The following is a 19,660-nucleotide window of genomic DNA, read 5'->3' on the forward strand; positions in this document are numbered from 1 at the left end:
TAAGTAGTAAACATTAACTGTATACAGATATATACTATGTGAATATTTTAATGAGAATTACTTTACTTAGAGAAAACACAAATGAGAAACTGAATGGCTTTTGGGAAGTACTGAGAAAAAACTTCATATTTTTTTTCAATATAAAATGGAAAAATATATAAATTAAACCAAAAAAATCTTTTAATAATATTCTTAATATACTAACAAAGTACTAATTACTGTTTCTGGTACTTTTACAAATAAAACTAAAACAACAATTATTTGGCAAGTTATTAACTTGATCAATACAATGTTAGTCTATATTTAATTATTTATAATAACTAAATAGAAATGAATCTTTAAACTATTAAAACCTACTGAGAATTAAAAGAAAGGATAGTAAATCGTATTTTCGAAGCAATTATTAGTTACTTACACTAATTAATCTAGAGTAAGTAATTACAAATTACTCTAACTAAAAAAAAATCTTGTAAATTAATTTGATAATAATTTGCAGCAAATTAAAATCTAAATTTATGACCCAAAAATTTTTTTTCAAATGTTTAATTACATCATATTACAAATATACATTTTTGCCCAAAGGTAAACTTCTAAACTTGGTTCTTATATTGTATTAAAACTTCAGCGCAAATCTTGCCTCATTAAGGGGGGGGGGGATTTTTTTTTTTTTTTTTAAAAGAATTTATTATACCTTCAAGATGAAAATCGATCTAAAATTTGAAGCATATGAAAGTTCTATATACTTCAATATGTTACATGAAAATTTCTGTTTTGCAAAAATACCTTTTAAAAAATAAAATTAAGCAAAAACATCAGAGTTCTTGTTTTAATTTATTGTTTCACTAAAATGAATATTTCACAGATTTACATTTTTTTTTTTTTTTTTTTCCACCAGAAAAAATTTTCTTTAAACAACAAATTGATAAATTATTTTGTTAACATTTGCAATAAAAGTAAATATGGTGATTATGTATTTCAATTTTAATTCCAATCATCAACATGGAATAACATATAGTTATTTCCCAAAATCACTGCTAGGTTTAACAAGGAAAACATTGATCTAATCCAGTTCCAAATTAAGCATAAAAATGAAATATACTATTTTCAAATCATTATTCACATTTATAATAAAGCAACAATTTAAAAAGTATCTGTATTTTTATTTATTTATTTGCTAACTTTTAAAACTTTTAACTAAGAAAGAACTTATCTCAGTCAGCAGAAAAAGGCAGTCATATTTTTAATTAATTTTAAATTGTACTAATTTTTAATTAATACATTTTAAATGTCTTTTAAATGTATATGCCATCCAAATGTTTCATACATTAAATTCTGAAAATTGTTACAAATAATATTCATTATTTATAATTATTCGATGATTTCTTAACAAAAAATAAACACAGATATTTAATAAACAATATATTTTATGGTAAAACACTACAGAAATTTTTTTAACTTATACAAATAGATCTCATAATGATTACAAAAAACAAAAAAATTAATATTTATTGATACATAAAAAAAATTTCATTATGTGCACTGTAAACTTACACAATGGAAAAGGTACCTTTTTGTATTATTTTGTAAAACTTTGTTTTCAAAATATAAAACAAAGCCTTTGCTTATAAGAAGTGCACATTCAATTGATGATACATGAATACATATCCATGTTGAATTTAATTCTTAACATGCAGTATCTCAAAATTCTTTTCTTTTTGTAAAAAAAAATTAATCATTCAACTATGAACAATATATCTTTTTTAAAAAAAAATCTCCAACATTTCATCTAAAAATTAAATTATTTTAACATGACTTTTATTCTATAAATTTGACAACGAAGAGTCCAACTTAATTTCAGACAAAAATTAAATTTCTCTCAAGAACTGTGAGCCATTACATTGCATTCATGTCAAAATTTTGTACGCAAGTCATAAAAGAGGAAGACAGTCTCAACAAAACAGTTTAAAATATCTACATATACTTTACACAAAATAACTTATTATTTGCCAATATATCCAATATTACCAAAAAACTACAATTTAAAATGCAATAACTTTCAATTTTCACAGCATACTATAAGAAATATTTTTTGATAGTCTAATAATTCTAGAAAAATTAGGAATTAAAAGACCAGATCAATTTGCCTAAATATGTGAAGCATTAAACATTAAATTTCATAGACAAAATAAAAAATAAACACAGTTTAAAATAAACAGCTCCTTATAAAACAGTTATTAACAGTTAATAATATATAAAATTTTCATTAAAAAATTTTATAAACTATAATATTGACAAAATTATGAGCCTTATTCTCAACTAAAGTTTAAAGCAGACCAAAATAAAATTAATGCAATGTATTTCGTAATTGTAAATTTCGATTTTCAAAACTCTTTGGAATTCTGAGGGGATAAAATTATACATAATTATACACAATTAATAATGTCCTCTTAAAAAGCAACAAATGAAAATAATGTAATAAATTTTAACATAATTAATGTAAAAATTTTGTTTCCAAAGGGATTTCACAAAACAAAGGCTAATCCTTTACCAGATGTTTTATCAATTTAGATTCCAATGGTATTTCAGTTTTGTTTTATGAAGTATTAAATTTACCAATAACAGTACAAAAGAAAAGAAACTATGCTTTTGAAAATTTTAACTAATTACATTTTAAACTTTAACATAATATATCTAAACTCTTTAAATGTGGATTATTTGGATGCTAATTAAGGGTATTTCACATTTAATGAATGTCAAATATTGAAACTGATCATCAAGTGAAGCTTGATAACAATACATAAACTTTAAACACAACAAATAACAATGAATGAAAATGTTTTTTTTAACAGTCTTCAAAAGAAAAATAGCACAATCCAAATGATTACTGAATATCCTAAAAATGAGTTGATATGATATGAATAGAGATAAAAGCTTACATACACTTTATGACAATGAAACACAAGAACACAGTCCCATGAACAATTATGACATACCATTGTACTTCTGACAGATATTCACAAATTATAAAACAAACACTTTTGTTTGAGAATTTGAGCAGAATAAAATCTATATATAACACATAAATCTTAAAATATCTATAATATTTAGCCAAATTTTCAATCTGTTGGCACACAAGTTTATGTACAAAATGACTATCAAGTGTTGACAAAAAGTAATCTTGGAAGAGACAAAGATAAAAAAAAATATGATGCATCCAACAACACCTTCAAAACACAATAGTGTTAGTCAAAAGCCTCATAACTCTCAGAACAATATTATTTCACGAATCTTAAACAATAAAACAATATCTTTAATATCAATCAAAAACCACAAACTTGGGTTATATTAAACAAGTAAGCGGCATTCCACATTATTTAGAAATAGAAATCAATTATTAACTTAACTTCATTAATTGATAAAAAGACTTTTTCCAAATAAGAATAAATCAATGCTTGCCATTAAATTTAAATTTTTTAAAAATATTTCTGCAAATAAAAATTCATATATAGAAGGTCCATGAACATAAAATTGGCAAAGATAAATTTTATACATATTTATTACCATAAAACAAACTTTAGATTGTTTTTCATTTATGGTGACATTGACTCACAGATTTAAAATCTGTGCCAATTTTTGAGATAGACATTGTAAAATACTCATAAAAAGAAAAGATAGCTTCAAAACAAATCAAATACAACAAAAACATAACAGCTACTCTAACAATTCTTTCATCAGCATTAACCCTGAGATAATTACACATTTATATGACCATATAAATGTTACTGCCTATTATTTTCCTTTTTTGTCACAGCTTGAATCGCTTCTTCAGGTACACGAGATGGGTCTGAGAGTATGCTTGTGGTTGTGCTCAAATGACGAAGAGAATTCAACACCCCTATAATTTATTTTTTTCAAATTAGAACAATATGATTTAATGAAAACTATCATAATGTTAAAGCACTGATTATGAATATTATAAATCTGCAATATTACAATGCATTAAAAAACATTTCAAAAATAATGTAATCTTTCTAGAATGAACTTTAATCAAATATATACAATAAATTAATTTGTTCTTAACAATTAAATTATGGATCTTATAAAAGGCTAAAACAAAAGACTAAACATATGAATAAAATCCTCATAATTTTACAATATAAGGAATGACAATTAAAAATAAGTGCATTCTTATTTTCAAAATTCAAACATATAAGCAATATAAAAAGTTTAATAAAAATTCAAGAAGCAAATAAATTACTCTGTGAACTGTAATTTAGTGATTGCAGCATACTTCTAAAAATCATGCCCCACGTTATCAATAATAAATTATAATTGAGATTTGAATCATAAAATATTAAAAGTTTCAATACAATACAAGAAAAGAATAACATTTGCATTTTGGATATATGTTTGCAGTTATAAAATTTAATAATGTTGTAAAAAATGGGTTTCTTTTTATCTTATTTATTAACTAATGTGGTTTGAGTTCAACTAAGCGCAATAGTCAAAAATAACCTAAGTATCGAACAATTTTTAACCTAAGTATCGAACAAATTCTTATGAATTAAGAATACAATCCCACACATCAATCTGGTCTTAATGGAAAAAGCTGCTATTATGAAGCCACCAGACATAAATTGTCACATTAGTATGTTAAATTACTAGAAGAAAAGCAAATGTACTAAAATTTCAAATCTTTTATAAATGTTAAATTAAATATAAATTGAAAATCTGATTATTTTAAAACATATCTTTTTCATATAATATAAAACCTTTCAAAAGTTATAAATATCATTCTAAAAACAAATTTCAAACAAAGTTAATAGAATCTGATAATTATACTCAGCAGGTAGTACAATTGTTGGATTATGAGTAAATATTATTAATATCAATTAAAAGAAAATTATACATGGATAGGAAATTATACTTACTAGGCCTTAAATTTACTAGTGAACAATGTTGCTCAAGCCATGTCAAAATCGATTTGCACATTTCATCAACATTTGCAGTTGATACGTTATTATTGAAAGACTCAACTAAAGGCTCAATTATTAAACTGAACTGAACAGAAATGTTAAGGTAGACAAAATATATAAATAAATATTTGTGTTTCAAAACTATTAATAATTAACATATTTTTATGAGTAGAAAAACTTGTAAATAGAATTAAAATAAAAATAAAAAAAGTTAAGAATAAAAGTCAGAGTTGCAAAATTAAGAGTATTAAAATAATAACATAACAACAAGAGTTTTGTCTTTTGCTAATTTTTGCCTTATCTTGAAATTAATACAAAAAAAAAGCATTCCACATTTACAAAAATTTTCTTAAGCTAATTCAATTAAAATAAAAGTAAAAATCCTTATAAGAAAAAGGATACAATATAAAATTTCCAATTTTGCAAGGTTTGCTGCCGAACATATTCTGTAAACATCTCTTTCATTTTATTTGTCCTCTGGCAAGGAATAGGAGCACCAGAGGCTGGTAACTGACTCTGAAATACACTACAAAAAGTATGGAATATTTTAGAAGAATCGAAAAAAGAAACATACACAAATAACAAGCATATTATTTTATTTAAAAAAATACAGTAAAATAGTTAAAATTGTTGAGTAAAATAAAAAAAATTTATAAATGCATAAATCTGTGAAATAAAAAAAAAAAACATTAGAACCAAAATAACAAACTGGTAATTATGCACATAAACGAAATATTTATTTCGTCATTCATTTATTTTATTTTCTTATTTCATTTATTTTTTGGGCAATATGATTAGCTTTAAATATCATTCAGCATTTAAAAAGCATGGAAGTATATGTTTAAGTACTATTTATTCTAGATGGCAATTATCATTTAACATACATATAAAAAAAAAAAGATAAATCCCAATATTTTACAAAGCAGTGCCTCCAAAGTTAATGATATGATATAAAACATTCATTAATTATTAACAATATTACTTGGGTCTCAAAAATATAATGAGCTTGTCTATCTATTCCTAAATATTAAATAAGAACTATTGGAGACATTTGGCTTAGTTCTAAAATTCTGTAGACCAATAAAAGAAGTTTGCACACTTGGAAATAACAACAAATTATTCAAGAAGAAAATCCAATAGTCAATGAAATAGTACTAATAACTTACCACAGATAAAATCAAATCTAACTGTTTACTGGTTACATATGTAACCAGTAAACAGTAACCATTAGAATGGAAAACTAACAACCGTTGTAGAAAACTTACGAGATAACGATTGTTTTTGTTTTGTATGCCCTGATTTTAACAACTATCACCTTCTATTTTGAACAGTAAGAAGAAAATTGCAAATAATGTATAGCATCTTACTTTATTGCCTGATTCAATTCATCTATTTGTTTCTTTAACATTTCAGCTTCTTCCATTTGTTGCTGCCTCTCTGATTTCAATGTGCGAATGTATTCAGCTCCTTTTAAAAATACAAACATTTCATGTAATTAATGAAACTCACAAAACAAACACTAAAAAAATAATAATTTCACCTTCCCCTTAAATAATGAATATCCCCTCTGTTTAAATTTAACATAAAAATTTATATTCTTTTCATTTATGTAATGAAAACTAAATTATCTGGTCTAATATTTTTAGCAAATATTTACAGACATTTCTACATAAATATCTATAACTACAAATATTAAAAACAGTTTAGCTTTAAATATACCCATAATATCATTCAAATTAACAAGGCAAAATCACACAAAATAAAATTACAATGTATTTAAAAACAGAAAGTTTTCAAAGTGAGGAGAGACTTTTAAATAAATTATAAAGAAATTCCAAGTATTAAACGAATTTATCTTGGACAGAAATTATTAAGAATAACAATTTATGTGTGAATCTGGAATAAGAATGCCACAAATACATTTGATTTAAAAATAATTTGTTGCATATACACTGTGTAAAATTATGCTTTTGTCCATAATCACTTATAATGCATTAATTTGTTTTAATTATTAAAATTTGTTTCATGCTTCAAATTGGAAGAGACATTATACTTGATACATTTTAAACAAAATAAATCTTAATTTATCTAACCTGATATATTAAATTTTATTTTACAGTTCACTTAAATCAAAATTTAACTGATGCAATAAAGCAAGTTAGTAAAATTAGAAACAGCTTTATGATAAAATTCATATATTAAACAAACAATTTAGAAAACTAAAAAAAAAAAAAAAAAAAATCGATCCTTTTACTATTCCTATAAACATATAAACTTTTATAATCATTCTACTCCTCCATTTAATAACTAAAATTAATTCAACATTTTAGTTTAGTTTACAGTTTGATGTAATATAATATTCTTGAATATAATTAAAAAATAATTAACAACTTTTAAAAATTACATGAATTTCTTATATCTATAACTTTTTATTTCAATAAGAATACATTTAAAAGATAAATTAAATCACAAAAGGCTGTATACAAAAACCAAATCAAATATAAAAGCATTTTTATTGTTACTTCCATGTTACAGAAAGGAAGAAATCTTAGATATGCCACTAATCTTGTTCATAATATTTATTTATACGCATATTTGCTGCCAGAAAAGAAAGGCAAAATATAAAATGATAATATAGAATGAATCAGTTATTCCTTTACATTAAAGCAGATAATAATTTAAAGAAAATTAAGAATAAACAAAACTGAATGCATGATAATGTGGCTAAAAAATTTAATTGTTATTGCATTCATGTCATTTTGCATCACAGTGAAATTAATGAAATAATATTTACATCAGTGAACATGTTTATCTTGTTATTGTCTTGAGATAATCCTTTCTAGAAAAAAATTTCATTTATATATTTATATATATATATATATATATATAATCTGCATTGAGTGAAGCATAATGATGGAATGGAAACAATCTTGCAAAATAAAATTTCAAGAAATAACCATGATTTCAATCACAGTTGATTTAATATGCAATAAATGTTTTATAGTAGGATCAACTTTTTGGAAATGCTATTGTCACTTTCCTGCTTTCTTATTATATATAAATTCAGAAATGCAGACATAATTCTTTTTTAATATTATTCTCCAACTAATGTACTTTTAACTAACTTGTATAAATAGTTTACTGTATTACTGCAGAAGTATTAAACTTATACAAGTTATTTATGCATCCAGTTTGCAAAAAAACATTCCATGCTTGCAGCTGATTTTACCTCTATTTCCTTGCCTATTTCAAGCTAAATGAAACACATACACACAAGACAAAATCCTATTAATGAAACATGGATATAACAAATAAATAAAGTACAGAAATTTTTTTTAAAATACCTCGCTGTAACATAGCTGCTTTACTTATTTTAGAACTTGGAGCTTGTCCCATTGGTGGCAATAAATTGTGCAATGACTCAAAACCATTCTGTTAGAAAAGGAACCATGCAATTAAAACAGATATTTATGCATTTTTTAATTACAGTTTTATTTTGAACTTTGAAAATATGAATATATTGAATATATGAAAGTAGAAAGCCAGATATACAAAATTAGTAAAATGTAAAATGAAAAGAATTTAAGAACCTAACAGAAGAATTTTATGAAACCTTTTTTATCTACAAGTTTTTATATTTAATTAGTTTCAAAACAGGAAATGTTTTGAAATACCTCATTTTCAATTGCAGCAATGCATCTCATATCTTAAGATGTTTTTATTATTCTTTTTTAAACCATTTATTTTTCATACAAAAATCATAATCTATTCAATCCTCAAATATATTCTAGTAAAAACAAACAGGATTAAATTTCAAAAAAATATTTATCAGCTATTCAAGCTAATTTTCTTTCCAAGAATCAATTGCTAATATTTCGGTTTTGAAAAATTCATAAGCAGATATAATAGCAATCTAAAATTATAATAACAATATTTAACATCACTTAACTTTTACTGCATCATATTATCTGTATATAATTAAATTAAATAAAAACTGAAGGAGAAATTTTATCAATGTATAACCAATAGCAATAATTTTTTAAATTATATTTAATTTTAAAAATTATATTTAAATTATTTTTAAATGCAAAAGCAAAAATGGGAGCAAAATGTTAACTCAGCTTTAAACATGCTGTTCTCAGCTGATCATAATTTGACTGAAATTGATAGTTTTTAAAATTCAAAAATTCTTTCCTGAATTGTTAAATAAAAAAATTGAATGTATTACATCATTGATTGGAATAAAAAGAAAAGTTCTGCTCAATCCATTTTCTCTCCAGATAATTTATTTTGAATAATAAATAAACGAAAGGAAAGTAAGTTTTACAAGAACTATATACTATGAGAGAAATTTGTTTTTTAAATAAGTCCTGATGGCCTTGATATAGTTTTTTCTCTTTGTCACTTTTAAATTATGCAAATATGGTTAATAAAGAATTCATTTCATGCCATTATTTAAAAAAGAAAAAGAAATTGGGCAATTTTATTTAATATCTTAAGAAAGTAGTTATTAAAAAGAAAAATTTCTATCTTTTAAATAATATCTTATACTTCAAATACAATATATAATAATAAAGTCCAAAACCTGTTATGCTTATTTGTTAGTAAAACAAATTTTTTAATACTTACTTTGATATTGCAACGCCTTTTCTGCTCAGCATTAATATGACATACTCTACGATGTTCTTTGTACTGTACTTTTTCTTCATCTGACTTCAGTCTTACAGACTTAGACGTAGACTATAAGAAAATATAAAAATTTGTTCTCTTAGAAATGACTACTAAAAGCATTTAACAGCATCTAAAATTATAATAAAAATCATAAAACTTCCGAGAATAAACCTTAAATTAACTACTTCAAAAATATATCATAAATAAATTTTTAAAAACATGTTCAAATAATAAAAATACAAAATACCACTTCTAACATGAAATTCACATAAAATTGATTATGTGAAATTGACATGATCACATGAAATTCAGAGAATAATTTTTGTTAAAATTTCAAACTTGAAATTATGTTTCAATTATATCTTTAATTTCATGTTATGGTCCAAATGATGAATGTGTGCTTACAAAATAAGAATTATTGTACTTATAATACTGTCTACAAGCAAGAATTGTGGCAATTAAAAATAATATAAAGAAGAAAATTTCCTTCAATCATAAGTAGATTCTTTTCCTTGCAAAAAATTATATGAAATTATATCACAAATTATCAAAAATTAAATATGAAAACTGATTTTTAAGTGCATTGTAGTGGTGCATTGAAATGATTTAAAAATTACTAATGATAGTACCAACTTACAAACAATATAAAACAAGAAAATATCCAAATATTATGTATTACAGACTTGGATCTTTTTATATTAAAAACTTGGTTTTGAAGCTGTTATGAAGACCATACAAAGTGGCCAGAAAGCTTAGATTAACTCAAAAAATTGTTTTCTAAGCCTTGACATTAAGATAGGATGTTTGCAACTCAATACATTTAAAATGTACCACAAAAACTACTAAACTAATTGGTATTTGACTAATATTATGTGAAGAGTTTAAAAATAGCCACTTGTAAATAACATGTTCAAGTTTGATGACTTCATAAAAAAAAAAAAAAAAAAAAAAGTGACATTTTGAAAATACATAAATCAGTAATAAATAAATAAAGTCAAGTTTTGTTATGCTTTTGTCATGTTTTTTAAAAAACATGTTTAATATTAAAAAAAAGATAATTATTTAATTTAGATTGATCTTATTTAAAAGCAATTTATTTGTAGATATTTAAATATTCTAGATACTATTATTCTCAATTTTTTTCTAATAGTAGACATCAGAATTATCAGATAATAATTTAAATAGTAATTAATAACTAAATTAAAAGACATATATTATAACTTAAATCTCACTTTAGTACACTAGACATTCATTATAAGATGATTTATTTGCAGATAGAATAAATTATAGAACAAATTCCATGGATCTACATAACACAAATTTAAGAAAAGAAAAGGAAAAAAAAATTAAATATACCCAAGACACAGAATCATACAAACTAATGTAAAAAATATATATAATTTCAGGTAGAAGTATTTATACAGAAGTCAAATCTTACGGGAGACTCAAAGGAAATGGTTGATATTGCAGGAGAACTACAAGTGGAAGAACCTATAGGGGGAAAAAACAAATTAATGTGAAATGTTCTGATTTTTTTTTCATTATCTAGGATAAGATTTAAATATAATAATATAAATAAAAACATGAAATATTCTAAAAAACACATGCTGTATTTTAAATAATGGATTGGAAAATTACCAGGACTATCTGGAGTAGGAAGAACACATGTAGGTGGTGAATCTTGTTTGGCTAGTGAAGAATTAGCAGAACTAACAAACAGACTTTGCTGGAGATCACCAGATGTCTATAAAAATAATATCATTACCTTGAATTGATTACTTAAGTTTGACTTAAAAGCATATTCAATTTGTGTAATCTTTAAAAAAACACATTAAATTATAAATGTGTTGAAAATCCACATAAAAAAACTATTTATAAGTGTAAAAAATGCAGATTGTCTTATCAAATTTGCCAAACTGTAAATAATATAATTCTTTTCTAGAAAAATATAACAATTATCTTTTTAAAAACAATTCAAAACTTTTAATAAACAATAATAGCACTTCATTAAAAAATTTTTTTAAAAAATAATGAAACATGAAACAAATTTTGATTTTATTTTCATAATTTTCAGAAAATAGCAATTTTATAACTTAAACATTGATAAAAGCATTTTTACAAACACTTATCAATGCTTTTTTAATTTGGGGTAATATGAATAAAATTTACATTTTAAAATTGATTTTTATTAAATAAACTGATTTACAGTTTGAAATGGAAAAGAAACAAATTTACATATGATCAATACAATCTACTTAAAATGTATTCCATTTCATAATGAAATAATTTTATCTTTTAGATTTGCACATAGAAAAAACCATCAGTAACATAAATGCAAATAATTATGATACTGACAGTCCCATAATTATGACACCAACAAAAGAGTTTGCTTTAGAAGCACATATGGACAACAGCAAACATTAAAAACAGAATGACAGTTTCGATTTTGTAAAAACAATATTATACTTCATTCCAAATTAATTAATCTGATTGGATTTTAATGAAGATATTTTTAAAAATAAAACATTATAAAAATACTAACTTACCGCCCCCATTGAAAGAGGTGAAAAAACAAATGTGTGAGCAGTAGAGCTAAGAAGTGGCCTAATTATAGTAACAGGTGAAGTAACATTCGCAGTTGCTGCATTTGTCACTTTGATCACAGTCTGACCAATATCTTGTTGTGTGCATCCTAAAAATATATAATAAAAATTATATTAGTGACAAAAGCTTTATTGAAAATAATGAATTTTTGAAAGGAAACTTGATAAACATTTTTACATTGTTGAATTAATTTCTTTTAATAATACATACAATAATCATTATTATTCACCTGGAGCAAGAAGTTGAGCAAGAATGGCATTCTGTTGCAAAACATTGGAGTTTGAGACATTAACAGTTTGCCCAAGGGAACTTGAAAGAGTAGTTCTCTGTCTAGAAAGATCTGTTGTTGAAACAACAGCTGGTACTGATGAACTTATATCTGTTAGAGAAATAGCCTGTGCTGGTTGATGCATAACAGGTTTTGGACTACTTGACTGTGGGGATGAAACACTTCGTGAACGTGTTCTTCGATTTGGCTGAAAAATCAGATTTAATTTATGATTTTAAACATAAATAATGCGATAATCCCACATAAAATTCTTAATAATCTATTTATACAGTGACAACTGCTTCCCATTAACTAAAAAAGAAATCATAGTCTAAAATTACATTAAACATTTTAAAATATATTTAAAGAATGCAAAAGAAAATATTTTTAATAATACTATATAACATAAGAAATTAATATTTCCTAAGGAAAAAAATTCACAATATTTAAGATAAGCTAATTCATACTCTTTCATATATTTTCTATGCAGAGAAAATTTATAGCAGATAATTTTCAAAGTTACAGAGATAAGGGGACAAAAAAATTATTATTGATAATTTCTTTATTATTTTAACAGAATGCATCGTCACATTTAATTATATATATATATATATATATATATATATATATATATATATATATATATATATATATATATATATATATATATATATATACACACACAAATGCAATAAAAAGTTTCGCAAAAACTAATTTGCATTTTATTTTGGAAAGAATATTTGCATTCTTAAATAAAAAGAGAACCTTATAAAAATTTATTTAAAATAAAATAAAAACACTTAACTGGTTTTCTTTCATCTAATCAAATGTTATTTACTATTTTGAAAATATGCTGTCACTTCATAGAACTTAGACATGTTTATAAATTTCATTTTTTGTAGTCACATTATAAGATTACGAATGACTTTATTTTAGTTAACAAGGTTAAAACTACAGCATTTGCATGTACATATGGACAAATCAATTAAATGACTAATGGTGTATACTGTTAACAACTGCTGTGCAAATCGAAAATTTCAATATTATTTTTAAAAATTCTACATGAATATTACATATCATTCATTAAAAATATATAATCAGAAGACAACTTACTGGAACCTCGGGTACAGCAAAATTTGCAACTGTTGTAGTTGCTGGAGCAATAGGCCTACTTCTTCGAGATCCCATGAAATCACTAGGATTTTGAGGAACAGACTGCAAAGGTTGACCTGTAGTATATGAATGTCTTCTAAAAGCAGGAGATTCTGCATGTGATACAGGATTCTGCTTAACAAGACTTGGTTGATATACATTTCCAGCAGAAGCACTAATATTAGCAACTTGTTGTAATTGTGCTGGTACTTTAAAACTACTTGTACTAGGTTGAGAATGATTTGCTTGACCTAAACTGACAGAAAAAAAGAGAGGGTGTTTTGTCGTCTTATTTTCATTCGCATTTGAATTTGAAATCATATTTTCAGCAATATGAACTTGTGGAATTGTTTGTAAAGGCACTTGTATAGAATTTTGCGTCATATGTTGTTGAGATAAGTCTGTTTCAGAATATGGCTTAAATGCTGGCTGTTGGAAGAACTGATTAGTCTGTTCTCTTTTCACCATTTGGGGAGCTGCTGAAACTTGCATAGTTGATAAGCTCTCAGGAGTTGGTTGCAAATTTCTCACTTCACTTTGTAAATTTCCTTGTAGAAGGGATTCAATAGTGGATTCTTGGGATGGCTGGTTGGAAACAGTGTTGCATAAAAAAGGTTGTATAGAATCAGATTGAGAAGGAAGCTGCTCCGAAGGAAGTAAAGGCACATTTTCAGAAAGAAGGGCACTATTTTCAGGAGTGAAGTTCATATTGTTCAGCATTGCTTTGCCAGAATATGGGGAAGAAGGCATATAGGATGGCTGTTGGATTTGTTTTGAATGTGAAGATGATACAGGCTTCTTACTCCGTTTCAATGAAGAGCTTCCTGAAGCTTGAGCACTGAAACGGCTGAAATAATTAGGAGTATGTCTACCAAACATTTTAGAGCCTGAGCTACTGAATGAATCCTATCAAATGAAAAGAAATCACAAATGAATCAATATAACACCAATATATAAAACCAAAAACAATGAGCATTTTTAACATATAAAAAATTTAGTCTATTTACATATAAAAGAACAAGAATCTGGTTTTAATAACAATGTAAAGCAAATGTTTTTGAGTTTAAACACTTATAGCATTTGATTTATAGTATTAATGATTAAAAGACAATAAAATATTGAAAATATAAAACTATCTACCAGACAAATACATACTTAAAATATCCAAAAGTAAAAAAACTGAAAATATTCACTGCACATATACTGCTGCTCATATGTATAAAATTAATATTAACTAAAAATGAAGACTACAAATAGTTTGCTTGCTAGATTGTATTCTTTTTAATATACAATATTATTCTTAAAAATAAACAGAACACTAGAATTTATCATTCTATGGTTTACAGTGCATTATTTGAAATGAAAAACTTAAATAATTTAATTAATCAAAGCAATGGGTCTATTAAACAAACTGCATCCCTTCTATTTCCTTACACATTAACAAAAAAGTGAAATTCTCTCTTGTTTATGCTATCACATTAAAATAGTCTGGTGAAATGTTAATAACAATTGTATTTACATTCATTTATGATACTGAAAAAGTAATCTGGTAAAGAACAAGAAAAAGTTTCACAGTTATTATTTGTAAAACAGCAGTAAGCTAAGAGGAAAGTTATATATAAAAAAAGGTAAAATTGGATGAAAAATCATTGATTAATTAAATTTTAAACAAGTTTCTAAAACTAGTTCAGAATTTGAAAACATAATAAATAAACAGTAAAATTTCATTCATGAAATTTTAGTATTCAATATTAATTTATATTTAAATAGATGAAATACAAATAAAAATACATTGACAAACAAGAAAAATATACTCTCATGCAATTTAATTTCTATAACAGCCTATGCCAACAGGCAATTTATCACAAACATGTGTAAGTCACATTTCAATATCCAAAATTAAAAGTTAAACAATTAAAAAACAATTCAGTTTCATGTTAAAAAAAATTAATCTTACCTGTTGCTCAGCACCAGGGGATATTAAATCTTGAAAATTACTGTTATATGTACCTTCTTCTGGCAAAGGTGGAAGTTTGGAATTCAAGAAATCTGAAAAAAGATCTGCCAGATAGGTATCAGAATTATATATAAGACTAAAAAGTTCATTTATACAACATATAAAGTTTTGAATTGTTGTTACAGCAGAAATAATGGCAAGTTTATTACCTGAAAGAGGTTCAAAAGTGTCCATGAAATCATCTACAGCTGGCTGTAATTGCACTAGGCCTGGCTGAATAAAATCTGCTATTCCAGCTTTGGCAGCTACATATATATAAAGTAATAGGAAAGAATGAAATAAAATAATAATCTCAAACATGATTATTTTGTCACTTGTGTCAAATAAAAAATTCATTAAAATAGTTATCATAAGTATAATTATTATAAAATAATTATCACAGTAATAATTGATACAATAAATAAATGGCCATGCTAAAATCATTTAAAAATACCACTGAAAAAAAATATTTTAAAATTAAAAAACCAACTTACTAGCAAAAGCAAATATATTTTCAGAACCTTAATAAAATAATAATAATAATAATTGTAAAATTAATCAAGGCATAAAATCAAAAAAAAAAAAAATTTAACATTACTGATCTTTTTTTTTTTTTTTTTTTTTTTTTTTTAAATTTCTAAATGTTCTAATTTCCTACATGTTTTTGCTGATTTTTGACCTAAAGTAATGGTTTAGATTTTTGACTTAGAAAACAAAATGGATAGCAAGACATATTCTGTTTCGTACAATGATAGCTTCAATTGGAAATGGAATGTCAAAATATAAATTGTTCAAATCATATTTTATAAAAATGATTACTTGAACTCACTTTCGTGAATTTTTTTTTTTTTTAAATTAAGTTTTATGACAACATAAATACTGCAATTACCAAGCAAATGAATATAATGCTAAGGTTTGAACCATATTCAAAATCAATATTATAATAAATATAAAAGATTAGCAGGCCTAGTCTTTAAATGAAATTGCTATTGTGCCATATAATTTATGCCATCCTTTCACCCTATAATACAGGGATTTTCAATTTTTTTAAAAATTTGAATTACAATAGTAGTAATAGAAAATATATGTACCATCATAAAAGTATTTTCCAACAAAGAATAAATTCATCGTAAATGGATTATTTATAACAAATTACATTGTTTAATTTTTTAACTGGGTATGATAAAATATTTCAATGTGAAACAAGTTGAATATAATTACCAAATTAATAGTCTGAAAAACCTTGTCATAATAACTTTATTCATATTCTTAATCAATGTATTTCAAAATATAGATGTTATATATATTTGCAATTTTTTTTTTCAAAATTAAAGAAAATATCTTTGTAGATAAATGAAAGCTCGATTTACACATAAGCAATACAGGCAATAAGCTTAAATAATTTATCATTAAAATGCACTGAAAAAATATGCAGTCAAAACTGTTTCATTTTAGCACTTTTTACAATCAAAGATTATAGAAGCAAACACTGGAGATGTCTTCTCTACAAACATATTTATTAGACTGCTTTACTTGAGATACCACATTTCATATATTATGCTTTGCTCATTTGCTTTCAAACAAGTTACTGGCAAGACAGGACAAGATGTTGTGCTCAGTGCTGTATTTGCTTTAGATTGATTGTAACTACAGCCTGTACTAACAGTTGATAATTTGCGAGTATTTTAATATAAAAAAATTAACTTAATCTTATGTATAATTATTTACAATTATTTATTTAAATATAATATAATAAAATATGAATTAAAATTTCCACTTTCAAAATTCAAATGCTTTTTGGCAGCAAACGATAGTCATTAAACAATACTAAACACAAAACATTAAAAATCCCTCAAATATATCATGAACATATACCATTTAACATAGACTTTTTACCTATTTCTTTAGGATTTGGAAAATCAAATGGTTGACTTGGATTAAAAGTAGTAAATAAAGTATCAGTAAAATCCATAATGAAATCTTCATCCATGGCACTTTGAAGGCTAGTATAAGCATCTTTAGGCCATGATGGCCATCGTGCTTCCCAATCCATATCCATCTAATAAAATAAAATTTTCATAATGCTTATTATAATGCTTGTTATAAAATTATTTAAAAGCAAATTTAGTATATTTAGTTATAAAACAGCTTTAATTTAAAATAAAATTATGTTCCAAAAATTTTAACAAAATATAAATTTTGTTTTTGATATCAGCAAAATGAATTCAAATTATTTAGCATTATTTTAAATCCATGATAATTTAGAAAAATAATTATAAAAAAAGGCTTCCTTTTAAAGAATAAAAATAAAAATTAGTTTAATGTTTTTAAATCATATTTTAAACAATCAATAATCGTAATTAGAATCACATACCTTTTCTGTTTCTTGATTAGGTTTTAACCTAAATCGGTCTCTATAAAAAAGCCGCCATTTTTTGTACTCGGCAGTTATGTTAGCCATTCTCCTTTTCCAATATGTTCCCTCTATAACAACAGCCTGAAAATGATGTTTGATAAAATGTTAGAAAATATCAAATTTATTTTTAAAGTAATTTCGAATGTTAAAATGAATATCCTTAAAAAAAGACATGCTTATATTTAAAAAAATTAACACATTAATTATTTCCTTTCTAGCATTTTGGTACAAACAACAATGCTCACACACAAATTATTATGAAGAAATACTTTATAAATGAGCAAAAATTGTTCAAAAAGAAGAAAAGATATTATCAGATGAGAACGTTGTATGTATTTATTCTTTTCCTTAATATTTATCTTTCATGTTACAATCAAGATGCTCAAGAAATATTTCCTTTTTAATTGCTTACTTTTTCAGAATTAGACACTACTTCTTTGGTTGTACTCTCATACAGAATAAAAATGTAAAAAACAGGAAATTTTTAAATGTTGAAGAAAAAGAACTGAAGGTTGATATTAAAAAAAAAAAAGATATTGGTCTATTGCTTAAAATCTGATATATTTGTAATTAATTAAAACTATTATTACAAAACTACTTTGTAAGTTCACAAAATTATAAAGTAAAGAAAATGTTACTTATCTAGGAAAGATATCCTTACCTCTGGTTTCATATGAGTGTCCCCATCCAGAGGTGTTGCAAAATGGCACAATTTGTCTGTCTTTATTTTCATAACAACTGGGAAAACAAATTAATTTCACAATATTATTCATTTAAAAAAATTTTGCCTAGCCATATTTCGGTTTAAAGATGAATAACATTTGGAAAAAATTGTCTTAATAAAGCTCAACTAATATACAAAAAAGAAAGAATAGAACACCTGGACATTTGTTCTAATAATTTAAATATTCAAATTTCAATTTATATTGCTTTGCATACTCCATGAAGAAACTGAGAACATTTAAAATCAATAAATCAATGGAAAAATTATGCTGTAGATATATTTGTACTTTACTTATATTTGAGAAATTAAGATTAATAAATGCAAAAAATAATAAATATAATAAATCAAATAACCGTTACAAAGTTAAGAAAGTTTTCTTTTTTAAAAAATACAATTTATCAGAAACATATAATTGAGTAGATGCTCAAAATCTATATCTGCCTAATGGTAACCAAAAGAAGTTTGCTTCCTTCCTTAAAAATAACATTTAGTACTAATGAATTTTCATAAAAGTTAGCATCCAAAACAATTTGCCCAAATACTGCCTACATTAAGAAATCTTGCTGCAAATAAAATTTAACTATAGGCTAAAGTCTTTCCTCGTTATACTTAGTATAGTTATAATATATTAAGTCACTCATAAAAAATAAATTTAATTAATTAAAGTTAAATCAACTCTTAAATCCAATAAAATTTACAATATTGAATTATAGAATAAATAAATGTGATATGCTTTGGAAGTAGAAAGATGAATCAAAATAGTTTTTAGAAGAAAATATATATATCCAGCATTTTACTACATTATAACTCAATATTTAAGTATTAATATTAAAAATTGTCTACATCCTACTTG

General features: G+C 24.3%; 1 protein-coding gene across 2 annotated transcripts in view; it reads right to left on the reverse strand.

Annotated features, from left to right (window-relative positions):
- Positions 1–374: 374 nt before the first annotated feature.
- Positions 375–19,660, reverse strand: part of LOC129965891 (carbohydrate-responsive element-binding protein-like) — a 32,447-nt gene continuing 13,161 nt past the window's right edge. Inside the window, exons 3-18 of one of the 2 annotated variants that reach the window (XM_056080155.1) lie at positions 18,745–18,821; positions 18,042–18,164; positions 17,564–17,726; positions 15,838–15,933; positions 15,629–15,720; positions 13,633–14,577; positions 12,481–12,727; positions 12,194–12,339; positions 11,286–11,391; positions 11,086–11,138; positions 9,606–9,716; positions 8,321–8,408; positions 6,344–6,443; positions 5,379–5,502; positions 4,932–5,061; positions 375–3,895 (exon numbers count right to left, since the gene is read on the reverse strand). In XM_056080155.1, coding sequence (XP_055936130.1) covers positions 3,780–3,895; positions 4,932–5,061; positions 5,379–5,502; positions 6,344–6,443; positions 8,321–8,408; positions 9,606–9,716; positions 11,086–11,138; positions 11,286–11,391; positions 12,194–12,339; positions 12,481–12,727; positions 13,633–14,577; positions 15,629–15,720; positions 15,838–15,933; positions 17,564–17,726; positions 18,042–18,164; positions 18,745–18,821 — 2,717 coding nt within the window. In that variant the 3' untranslated portion in view covers positions 375–3,779. Of the gene's footprint in view, positions 3,896–4,931; positions 5,062–5,378; positions 5,503–6,343; positions 6,444–8,320; positions 8,409–9,605; positions 9,717–11,085; positions 11,139–11,285; positions 11,392–12,193; positions 12,340–12,480; positions 12,728–13,632; positions 14,578–15,628; positions 15,733–15,837; positions 15,934–17,563; positions 17,727–18,041; positions 18,165–18,744; positions 18,822–19,660 lie in introns of both variants that reach the window. The other variant, XM_056080154.1, reaches the window with a different exon arrangement.

Source organism: Argiope bruennichi, chromosome 4 (genome assembly GCF_947563725.1).
Source record: "Argiope bruennichi chromosome 4, qqArgBrue1.1, whole genome shotgun sequence".
NCBI classification, from domain to species: Eukaryota; Metazoa; Arthropoda; class Arachnida; order Araneae; family Araneidae; genus Argiope; species Argiope bruennichi.